The sequence below is a fragment of the Oncorhynchus keta genome, chromosome 8 (assembly GCF_023373465.1).
Source record: "Oncorhynchus keta strain PuntledgeMale-10-30-2019 chromosome 8, Oket_V2, whole genome shotgun sequence".
Taxonomy (NCBI): domain Eukaryota; kingdom Metazoa; phylum Chordata; class Actinopteri; order Salmoniformes; family Salmonidae; genus Oncorhynchus; species Oncorhynchus keta.
In genome coordinates, this window is record NC_068428.1 from 16,838,623 (window position 1) to 16,850,846 (window position 12,224).

The following is a 12,224-nucleotide window of genomic DNA, read 5'->3' on the forward strand; positions in this document are numbered from 1 at the left end:
AGTCAATCACACTTCTGTGAAATCAAACTGTTCACTTAGGAAGCAACACTGATTGACAATAAATTTCACATGCTGTTGTGCAAATGGAATAGACAACAGGTGGAAATTATAGGCAATTAGCAAGACACCCCCAATAAAGGAGTGGTTCTGCAGGTGGGGACCGCAGACCACTTCTCAGTTCCTATGCTTCCTGGCTGATGTTTTGGTCACTTTTGAATGCTGGCGGTGCTTTCACTCTAGTGGTAGCATGAGACGGAGTCTACAACCCACACAAGTTGCTCAGGTAGTGCAGCTCATCCAGGGTGGCACATCAATGTGAGCTGTGGCAAGAAGGTCTGCTGTGTCTGTCAGCGTAGTGTCCAGAGCATGGAGGCGCTACCAGGAGACAGGCCAGTACATCAGGAGACGTGGAGGAGGCCGTAGGAGGGCAACCCAGCAGCAGGACCGCTACCTCCGCCTTTGTGCAAGGAGGAGCAGGAGGAGCACTGCCAGAGCCCTGAAATTTGACCTCCAGCAGGCCACAAATGTGCATGTGTCTGCTCAAACGGTCAGAAGCAGACTCCATGAGGGTGGTATGAGGGCCAGACGTCCACAGGTGGGGTTTGTGCTTACAGCCCAACACCGTGCAGGTGTTGGCGGATGCTTTAGTCCAGGTCTGGGAGGAGATCCCTCAGGAGACCATTCGTCACCTCACCAGGAGCATGCCCAGGCATTGTAGGGAGGTAATACAGGCACGTGGAGGCCACACACACTACTGAGCCTCATTTTGAATTGTTTTAAGGACATTACATCAAAGTTGGATCAGCCTGTAGTGTGGTTTTCCACTTCCATTTTGAGTGTGACTCCAAATCCAGACCTCCGTGGGTTGATACATTTGATTTCCAATCACAATTTGTGTGATTTTGATGTCAGCACTTTCAACTATGTAAAGAAAAAAGTATTTAATAAGAATATTTCATTCATTCAGATATAGGATGAGTTATTTTAGTGTTCCCTTAATTTTTTTGAGCAGTGTACATTCGTTTTTATACTTCTCTTTGTTTACTTGCTTGATTACCTGGTCTTGGGGAGTTTTAGAAGCAACAGCAATGTAGGCCCACCTCAAGTATGCCATGTGAGGCCTCAGTGATTTATTACAATAGGGAAACATGTAGTGACTTAGAAACAAACAGTACTGGTGTACAGTACAGAGACTTCTGAGGTTCTGTTTAATACATGCATCAATGTGTTGAGGTCAAACGGTTGACCTTCAAAAAATCTCCACAATCCTGGAAGAGATCAATTATGTTACTCTTTAAACTGTCAGACAGCTGATCTCTTTATTTATTAAAATAATGCAATATTTATTTTTTTACATTTGAAATATGAAAAACAGAAAAATGCAGTAAAACACATTTGAGAACATAACATACAAGAACAAAATCACCTCATCAGAATGGAGCTCAAGGAGCCCCTTCCCCATGTTTCGTACCCAAATAAATGAACCAAGTAGACGTGCTTTGGTGCTTACAGCAGAGCTAGACATGATGCAACAAGCATTACTCGTTGCATCATTACCACACAGGATGACATTCTATCGCTCCAGAGAAGTAGCAAGTGCTCTTTCCCCATATCAAAGTACCCTTGTGCAGTTATGTCACAAATTCAATTCATGATCTTGGAGGTGTGGAAACATGAAAATAAATACAAAATGTGATAAAAAACAAACAAAAAAAACATGGAAAATATTGTGAAGCTTTTTCTTCTTCTGCGGGGAGGACCACCTCGGCAAAACTGTTCTCCTATTAATAACGTGTACAAACCTTAATACCCTGAAAGGTGAACCATCACTTTTTGGATAAGGTCGCTATGTGGCCGGCCGTTTGCTACGGTGTGAATATTAGCTCTCCATCTTGAAGTCTGACTTGAAGTCCAGTCCAAGAGAGAGAACTTTGTCAAAGAATCATAGTCAGACTTGTTAGTGAGGTGAGTTCCACTTCAAAAGCATTTTCTCATTACTGTTCTGTACCACTGACATTTATGAGACATTGTCCCAACTAAAGATACATGAGTAGAATTAGTGACTGCCTGTGTACACATGGTTTGTGTACTGGTGTGTGTGTGTGTGTGTGTGTGTATATGCCAACTAATAAATGCTAAATTCATTTCAAATAATCCATTCATTGAGCTCCAAAAGTATTGAGACAGTGTTACACTTTGTTGTTGTTTTGTCTCTGTAAACTTTGGATTTGAAATGATACAATGACTATGAGGTTAAAGTGCAGACTGTCAGCTTTAATTTGAGGGTATTTTCCCAAATACCATACCCCCAAGACATGCTAACCTCTCACCATTACAATAACAGGGAAGATTAGCATTTTTTGGGGGTATAATTTGTCTTTATTCACGATCCTGTCAAGACTCTCAATAATCATGGTAGTATCCACATTAAATGTAGAAGTGTTGAGAAAGATATTCTATTCTTACTTACAATAAAAGTGACTCCAAAATACATTATTACCATTCATTTCTATTGGGCAAAAAAATGATCTGAAACACAACCAAAACAAACCGCAAACGCATCCAACAAGTTTGTAGGGCCATCGTGTGCTAGGAATATGGGACTAAACACTAAACTTTTGAATACTTTAATGCACACAAGTGAATATGTCACAATATTTTTGGTCCCCTAAAATGGGGGGACTATGTACAAAAAGTGCAGTAACTTCTAAATGTGCTGGAGTACTTGGCTAAAACAACAACAAACATGTGTCCCAATACTTCGTAGCTCACTGTATTTTACTAGAAAAATACTCACACTGCGATTGCTGCTGTAACCCCATTCCATGGAGGGCCGGGTGCCTACGGACTTTCGCTGTCTCCCTTGTACTTGATAATTAAGGTCACTAATTAGTAAAGAACTCCCCTTGCCTGGTTGTCTAGGTCTTTATTGAAAGGAAAAACCCAGACACGAGGCCCTCCATGGAATGAGTTTGACACCCCTGCAGTAGAGACTGCATGGGATAGATACTGCTGAGCAAGACTGAAAGGGGATCTCAAGCTCACAAATACATTTAATCATGGCACTACAGCTTTCCTTACTTCCATTTATGAGGGATAGCACATGCAGTTTGACACAAAGGGGAGTTGTAGCTCGACAGAAAACTTCCCTTTTCAAATAAACTTAGGTCATGACTTTGACAAGGCAACATCTAGAACCCTCAAATTCATCTCTGGACCTTGAAGCTAGAGCCACTGAATTCTTTCATTGTTCCCCTCTAATCAGGGACTAATTTAGACCAGGTGGGTAGAAGAGAAAACCCAGGCTCTGAACTTCATAGGGTAAGAGTTGAATAGCCCTGCTCTAGAAGCAGAGTTAATGTTTAGCACTTAACAGATACAGCAACTAGCTGTGCCTGTGATGCATATTTGGTGCGCAAGTACAAAACCCCATAATGATTTGAAGATCTCTGAATAATATAACCTAACAATCATATTAACCATTGCTATGATTCATGAAATGAGCACCACAGTATCCAGTCCCTTTCCCCCCCCCAATAACTTAAGAGGTTTTTCATGCCCAAACCTTTCAAGGTTAGCAGTATAGAGATTCAACGTGAAAATCAGTCCACAAAATTAATTTAAAATGTGAATAAGTGATTCTCTGGAAAATGCAAGTGACACATTTTAAATCCATATATGCACAGTGTCTTCAGAAGGTATTCATAACCCTTGACTTCTTCCACATTCTGTTGTGTTACAGCCTGAATTTTAAATTGATTAAATTGAGACTTTGTGTCACTGGCCTACTACATACAATACAAAATTATGTCAAAGTGGAATTATGTTTTTAGAAATGTTTACGACTAATTAAACATAAAAGCGAAAATGTTTTGAGTCAATAAGTTTTCATTTTCCATATTACATTCCCTTTGTGATTCTTCTGAAGAAGGCCATTGAAGGCCGAAACGTCAATCTTTTTAAACTCGTCCAATAAAACTCTGTATCGCACATTTCCCTGTCCAATTAGAGTATGTATTTAATTTTCCAAAAATGTACTAAAATTTCTAAAAACATGTTTTCACTTGATCATTATGGGGTATTGTGTGTTTTTAATCCATTTTGAATTGAGGCTGTAACAACAAAATGTGGAATAAGTCAAGGGGCATGAATACTTTCTGAAGGCAATTTATAACATTACCTATGTACATCAACTAAATCAAATAGTCCAAATACAATTATTTGATGAAAACACCATTTGTCATCAGGAAGGAATCAACTTTCTTTTGAAGAGGGGACAAAAACAAATCTGCTTTTTAAAACTGTAAAACAGCCAACAGATATTCTGCATCGTTTTCTTTAGAAAAAAAAACAAGCCTCTAAGGGTTTCTGCTTTCTTGCGTTGTCATCGTTGTGTGGAGACATTCAAAGAGAGAGGAGATAAGAGGAGAGAGATAATAGTTTAGTTTAGGTGGAAAGGGAGAGGATGGAGAGTCCCTCACACTGTCAGCAGGTCCTCATCGCTGTCATCCTGGGGGTTTTGTTGTTTCCTGTGGGGGGGTCTGTTGTTACGGCAAGGCTTGGCCCTACCCCTCCTGTCCCCGTCCCCCAGGAGCCCCACCAGGTCCTCGTCAATCTCCTCCTCCAACAGGGCACTGCGGAGGGGCCCCGAGGAGCGGGTCCTGGATCCTGAGGGCCGCAGGGTGGTCCGGCCACCGAGGACGCAAACCCCGGGGACGGACAAGACCTCCTCCTCGCTGTCCTCCTGCTCTTCCAGGGAAAAGGAGCGTAGGGCGTCGGCATTGACGGGCTTGGTGGTGATGTGGCCGTTTTCCTGGTGCTCCTTCCCAAGGCGGGAGGACATGGCTGGTGCCTCAATCTCCTCCATTAGCCACTCCATCTCATCCTCCCCTCCCTCATCATCCATGTTCACCTGCAGGGACAGACAAGACAGACAGGGATGAGATTTAGCACTGGGAACTCAACACACCAACACCTACAGTCGTGGCCAAAAGTTTTGAGAATGACAAATATTAATTTTCACAAAGTCTGCTGCCTCAGTTTGTATGATGGCAATTTGCATATACTCCAGAATGTTATGAAGAGTGATCAGATGAATTGCAAATAATTGCAAAGTCCCTCTTTGCCATGCAAATTAACTGAATCCCAAAAATACATTTCCACTGCATTTCAGCCCTTCCACAAAAAGGACCAGCTGACATCATGTCAGTGATTCTCTTGCTAACACAGGTGTGAGTGTTGACAAGGACAAGGCTGGAGATCACTCTGTCATGCTGATTGAGTTCGAATAACAGCCTGGAAGCTTAAAAGGAGGGTGGTGCTTGGAATCATTGTTCTTCCTCTGACAACCATGGTTACCTGCAAGGAAACACGTGCCGTCATAATTGCTTTGCACAAAAAGGACTTCACAGGCAAGGATATTGCTGCCAGTAAGATTGCACCTAAATCAACCATTTATCGAGACCTTAGTGCTGCTTTTGATACCATCAATCACCACATTCTTTTGGAGAGATTGGAAACCCAAATTGGTCTACACGGACAAGTTCTGGCCTGGTTTAGATCTTATCTGTCGGAAAGATATCAGTTTGTCTCTGTGGATGGTTTGTTCTCTGACAAATCAACTGTACATTTCAGTGTTCCTCAAGGTTCCGTTTTAGGACCACTATTGTTTTCACTATATATACACATTTTACCTCTTGGGGATGTCATTCGAAAACATAATGTTAACTTTCACTGCTTTGCGGATGACACACAGCTGTACATTTCGATGAAACATGGTGAAGCCCCAAAATTGCCCTCGCTGGAAGCCTGTGTTTCAGACATAAGGAAGTGGATGGCTGTAAATGTTCTACTTTTAAACTCGGACAAAACAGAGATGCTTGTTCTAGGTCCCAAGAAACAAAGAGGTCTTCTGTTGAATCTGACAATTAATCTTGATGGTTGTACAGTCGTCTCAAATAAAACTGTGAAGGACCTCGGCGTTACTCTGGACCCTGATCTCTCTTTTGACGAACATATGAAGACTGTTTCAAGGACAGCTTTTTTCCATCTACGTAACATTGCAAAAATAAGAAAGTTTCTGGCCAAAAAAGCAGAAAAACGAATCCATGCTTTTGTCACTTCTAGGTTATCCGGCTACCTGGATAAAACACTAAATAAACTTAAATTCCAATCTCCTTTGCATTAGCGTAGCCTCTTCTGTAGCCTGTCAACTATGTGTCTGTCTATCCCTGTTCTCTCCTCTCTGCACAGACCATACAAACGCTCCACACTGCGTGGCCGCGGCCACCCTAATCTGGTGGTCCCAGCGCGCACGACCCACGTGGAGTTCCAGGTCTCCGGTAGCCTCTGGAACTGCCGATCTGCGGCCAACAAGGCAGAGTGCATCTCAGCCTATGCCTCCCTCCAGTCCCTCGACTTCTTGGCACTGACGGAAACATGGATCACCACAGATAACACTGCCACTCCTACTGCTCTCTCTTCGTCCGCCCACGTGTTCTCGCACACCCCGAGAGCTTCTGGTCAGCGGGGTGGTGGCACCGGGATCCTCATCTCTCCCAAGTGGTCATTCTCTCTTTCTCCCCTTACCCATCTGTCTATCGCCTCCTTTGAATTCCATGCTGTCACAGTTACCAGCCCTTTCAAGCTTAACATCCTTATCATTTATCGCCCTCCAGGTTCCCTCGGAGAGTTCATCAATGAGCTTGATGCCTTGATAAGCTCCTTTCCTGAGGACGGCTCACCTCTCACAGTTCTGGGCGACTTTAACCTCCCCACGTCTACCTTTGACTCATTCCTCTCTGCCTCCTTTCCACTCCTCTCCTCTTTTGACATCACCCTCTCACCTTCCCCCCCTACTCACAAGGAAGGCAATACGCTCGACCTCATCTTTACTAGATGCTGCTCTTCCACTAACCTCATTGCAACTCCCCTCCAAGTCTCCGACCACTACCTTGTATCCTTTTCCCTCTCGCTCTCATCCAACACTTCCCACACTGCCCCTACTCGGATGGTATCGCGCCGTCCCAACCTTCGCTCTCTCTCCCCCGCTACTCTCTCCTCTTCCATCCTATCATCTCTTCCCTCTGCTCAAACTGCTCAACCTATCTCCTGATTCTGCCTCCTCAACCCTCCTCTCCTCCCTTTCTGCATCCTTTGACTCTCTATGCCCCCTATCCTCCAGGCCGGCTCGGTCCTTTCAAGACTAGTCATTCAACTGAGACTGCTCTTCTCTGGATCACGGAGGCGCTCCGCACCGCTAAAGCTAACTCTCTCTCCTCTGCTCTCATCCTTCTAGACCTATCGGCTGCCTTCGATACTGTGAACCATCAGATCCTCCTCTCCACCCTCTCTGAGTTGGGCATCTCCGGCGCGGCCCACGCTTGGATTGCGTCCTACCTGACAGGTCGCTCCTACCAGGTGGCGTGGCGAGAATCTGTCTCCTCACCACGCGCGCTCACCACTGGTGTCCCCCAGGGCTCTGTTCTAGGCCCTCTCCTATTCTCGCTATACACCAAGTCACTTGGCTCTGTCATAACCTCACATGGTCTCTCCTATCATTGCTATGCAGACGACACACAATTAATCTTCTCCTTTCCCCCTTCTGATGACCAGGTGGCGAATCGCATCTCTGCATGTCTGGCAGACATATCAGTGTGGATGACGGATCACCACCTCAAGCTGAACCTCGGCAAGACGGAGCTGCTCTTCCTCCCGGGAAGGACTGCCCGTTCCATGATCTCGCCATCACGGTTGACAACTCCATTGTGTCCTCCTCCCAGAGCGCTAAGAACCTTGGCGTGATCCTGGACAACACCCTGTCGTTCTCAACTAACATCAAGGCGGTGGCCCGTTCCTGTAGGTTCATGCTCTACAACATCCGCAGAGTACGACCCTGCCTCACACAGGAAGCGGCGCAGGTCCTAATCCAGGCACTTGTCATCTCCCGTCTGGATTACTGCAACTCGCTGTTGGCTGGGCTCCCTGCCTGTGCCATTAAACCCCTACAACTCATCCAGAACGCCGCAGCCCGTCTGGTGTTCAACCTTCCCAAGTTCTCTCACGTCACCCCGCTCCTCCGCTCTCTCCACTGGCTTCCAGCTAACCCTACGGAGCTGCGAGGGGAACGGCACCTCAGTACCTCCAGGCTCTGATCAGGCTCTACACCCAAACAAGGGCACTGTGTTCATCCATCTCTGGCCTGCTCGCCTCCCTACCACTGAGGAAGTACAGTTCCCGCTCAGCCCAGTCAAAACTGTTCGCTGCTCTGGCCCCCCAATGGTGGAACAAACTCCCTCACGACGCCAGGACAGCGGAGTCAATCACCACCTTCCGGAGACACCTGAAACCCCACCTCTTTAAGGAATACCTAGGACAGGAAAAGTAATCCTTCTCACCCCCCTTTTAAGATTTAGATGCACTATTGTAAAGTGACTGTTCCACTGGATGTCATAAGGTGAATGCACCAATTTGTAAGTCGCTCTGGATAAGAGCACCTGCTAAATGACTTAAATGTTAAATAGTGCTAAATACATGTTCTGTTATAATCTCCACCCGGCACAACCAGAAGAGGACTGGCCACCCCTCATAGGAAGAAACCTAGAGAGGAACCAGGCTATGTTTTGACCTTTCTAGGGAGTTTTTACTAGCCACTGTGCTTCTACACCTGCATTGCTTGCTGTTTGGGGTTTTAGGCTGGGTTTCTGTACAGCACTGACATATAAGCTGATGTAAGAAGGGCTATATAAATACATTTGATTTGATCAGATTATCAAGATCTTCAAGGGGAGTGGTTCAAATGTTGTGACGAAGGCTTCAGGGCTCCTAAGAATGTCCAGCAAGCGCCAGGACCGTCTCCTAAAGTTGATTCAGCTGCGGGATCGGGGCACCACCAGTACAGAGCTTGCTCAGGAATGACAGCAGGCAGGCTTCACAGTGAGGGAAAGACTTTTGGAGGATGGCCTGGTGTCCAGAAGGGCAGCAAAGAAGCCAGTTCTCTCCAGGAAAAACATCAGGGAATGACTGATATTCTGCAAAGGGTACAGGGATTGGCCTGCTGAGGACTGGGGTAAAGTCATTTTCTCTGATGAATCCCCTTTCCGATTGTTTGGGGCATCCGGAAACAAGCTTGTCCGGAGAAGACAAGGTGAGCGCTACCATCAGTCCTGTGTCATGCCAACAGTAAAGCATCCTGAGACCATTCATGTGTGGGTTTGCTTCTCAGCCAAGGGAGTGGGCTCACTCACAATTTTGTCTAAGAACACAGCCATGAATAAAGAATGGTACCAACACATCCTCCGAGAGCAACTTCCAACCATCCAGGAACAGTTTGGTGACGAACAATGCCCTTTCCATCATGATGGAGCACCTCGCCATAAAGCAGAAGTGATAACTAAGTGGCTCGGGGAACAAAACATTGATATTTTGGGTCCATGGCCAGGAAACTCCCCAGACCTTAATCCCATTGAGAACTTTTGGTCAATCCTCAAGAGGTGTGTGGACAAACAAAACCTCACAAATTCTGACAAACTCCAAGCATTGATTATGCAAGAATGGGCTGCCATCAGTGGCTCATAAGTTAATTGACAGCATGCCAGGGCAGATTGCAGAGGTCTTGAAAAAGAAGGGTCAACACTGAAAATATTGACTCTTTGCATCAACTTCATGTAATTGTCAATAAAAGCCTTTGACACTTATGAAATGCTTGTAATTATACCTCCGTTTTTTTCCATAGTAACATCTGACAAAAATATCTAAAGACACTGAAGCAGCAAACTTCGTGGAAATTAATATGTGTGTCATTCTCAAAACTTTTGGCCACGACTGTACATTGACATAGAATCAATGGCTGTGAAAAAATAAACACTGAATTGAAAGATAAACTATACAATACTGTGAGTTAACATAGGAGCTACACCGGATGTGTAATGTTTGCAGAGCATGCGCCGGCTTATCAAGAGACTCGTACTGCTCTAACTTATGCTTCGGTTCTACTTTCAAGATTTCAAAGTGCAGCTCACGCCTGAGAACAATAGGATAAAGTGGCTCATGCTAGCTTCCAGTGCCCCCCGACACCCTAGTGTAGCTCCCATAGGCCATACATCAGGATTCTACATCTATGGAAGTACATAGCTATGTTGGTTTGATTGGTGTACTATAGTATTTATTAACATGCATACCTTTGAGTATTTATAAGAGACAGGATTTCCTCTCCTACAACATCCAGTGATTTTCTGCATCAACAGCTCCCTGGAAACAGAGCATTTGAGATTTAGGAAAAGATTATAGAGGAACTTTTTCTATATTTTGTTTTCAAACATATAGATTTTGTAATAACAGTACAAAGCTGTGGGGAGGAAAAGAATGGTAGGTATCTCTTACCTCCGCTCTCGTTTGTGCAGTAGCAGAACCAGCAGACAGATGGCCACCACAACCAATAGCATGCTCAGGACTGCCCGTCTCCTTCCAGACAAGCCTGTACTGTCCTGCCCTCCATCGTCAGTAGTCTTCTTGGACACGGAGGTTCTGTATGGCACACCAGACAAAATGTCACACCTCTTTACTTTATACAGCATCTTTCATTCAAAGTCCAATTCAATGAATGGAAGAAAGCTTTAAAGTGTAAGACGAAAATCATAGCATTTTTATAGGACAACTTTAGGTAGTACTTCCTCTGTTTCAAAGCCCTTTCTCCTGTATCGAGACAACTGAACACTACCCTGATGTCTGTGTGTAAAGATTTGTCGACTCACACTAGACCACAAACAGTGGCGGTGTGCCAGGTAAAGAGGTACTGGCATCCATCCGTCTCCAACAGGAACTCTGGGATGCCCTCTCCTGCTGAGGGGTTACAGTGGAATAAGATGGCCGACGACACCATCGTGGACTTGTCCCGCCCACACACAGACTCAGATGGGACCAGCACGTCCAGGTTACCATCTGAGTAGAGAGAGAGAGAGAGTCCATCTGTCAATCACAAGCAGCTTAATGGAGTGAGCTTGTTGCATTACTTGATTGCCAAGTACTGTATCTTGTGAGTGATGTTGAAATCTGTTTAATCTTCAATAAAACGCAAGGTGAGACACTGAGGGCAATCAAAACTATTCTCCAAACCCACTCACACTGTATTACCCAAAAGCCCAGACCACTTTGGAGTAAACCTGTGTCTTGCACGTATGTCTTTTACCTTTGATGTAGTACTTGGCCTTGCTGGAGAAGCCGATCTTCCTCCTGTGGTCTCCATTGATCTTCACCTGGCAAATGTTGGCCCCCAGACACTTGGAGAAGGAGCTGTTGGTGATGCCTGACAGCTGGATGTCATAGATGTACTTGTCCCCGTTGGCGCGGATGTCCCCAGAGGCCTGGTAGAGCCTACAGAGTGGACAGGGGGACAAAAAACCTGGTCTGAGGACGTTTATAAAAGGTTTATTTCATCTTTCCTCTAGTACATTGATAAACGTTTTCTGTTCCCTGTTGCAACCGTAGAGAGGTTCAACTGTGTCCGAGGAGGCCCACTGTTGTTGTGATAGGCGTTCATGCAGTTCTGACTTTCTGATATAAGAGGCTTTGACCTGTGATCTCACTCTGTCTGGGTTCAGGAAATCCTGATGGGAATCCATTCACAGGCACTCCCGACTTGAGTTTGCATTAATTTAGCAAGTGAGGTCGTTATGTGATACCGATTGGATGCAAAGAAGCTTGTTTTGCAATATATAACCTCAATGACCTGAAGAAAAACAGGTTTTTGGCCCAGCACATGAACTTGACTCATAACAGGTTTCAACATAAGATGTTTTAACTCTGGCTGAATGATGGTTCCTGTATGTCAATATCCTCATTAGTGGATCTGAAGGGTGAATGTGATAATTGACCTGGATTGTTGTGACAAAGTAAGTTGATTGAACTGTGTTGGTAATGATGGTGATGAGAGGTTTCACCTGTGGTAGAGGGCCCCCAGGCTGAAGTCGGCCCCTGTATCGGGGACTTTGATGGTTCCATTGACCATCACCACCTCATGTTGTTGAACAGCGCATGCCGCACGCGTCTCCCAGCCCAGCACGAATTCACACGAGGCATCATCCACGCTAGGCACAAAGAGACAGAGAGTGAGTGTGTGTGTGTGTGTGTGTGTGTGGTACAGTGAGAGTTAACAAACATCCTTCAAAGAGTGACAAATGAAATCATGAGAGATGGAAAAGTTTAACTAGAAAATTAAATATGACCTT

At 45.0% G+C, this 12,224-nt stretch overlaps 1 protein-coding gene across 1 annotated transcript in view; it reads right to left on the reverse strand.

Moving 5' to 3' along the window:
* Positions 1 to 1,305: 1,305 nt before the first annotated feature.
* The window catches only part of igf2r (insulin-like growth factor 2 receptor), a 36,335-nt gene continuing 25,416 nt past the window's right edge, over positions 1,306 to 12,224 (reverse strand). Inside the window, exons 43-48 of the mRNA XM_035774859.2 lie at positions 11,937 to 12,083; positions 11,186 to 11,370; positions 10,752 to 10,938; positions 10,381 to 10,524; positions 10,179 to 10,248; positions 1,306 to 4,912 (exon numbers count right to left, since the gene is read on the reverse strand). Of these exons, the coding sequence (XP_035630752.1) occupies positions 4,478 to 4,912; positions 10,179 to 10,248; positions 10,381 to 10,524; positions 10,752 to 10,938; positions 11,186 to 11,370; positions 11,937 to 12,083 (1,168 nt within the window). The 3' untranslated portion in view covers positions 1,306 to 4,477. The remainder of the gene's footprint in view (positions 4,913 to 10,178; positions 10,249 to 10,380; positions 10,525 to 10,751; positions 10,939 to 11,185; positions 11,371 to 11,936; positions 12,084 to 12,224) is intronic.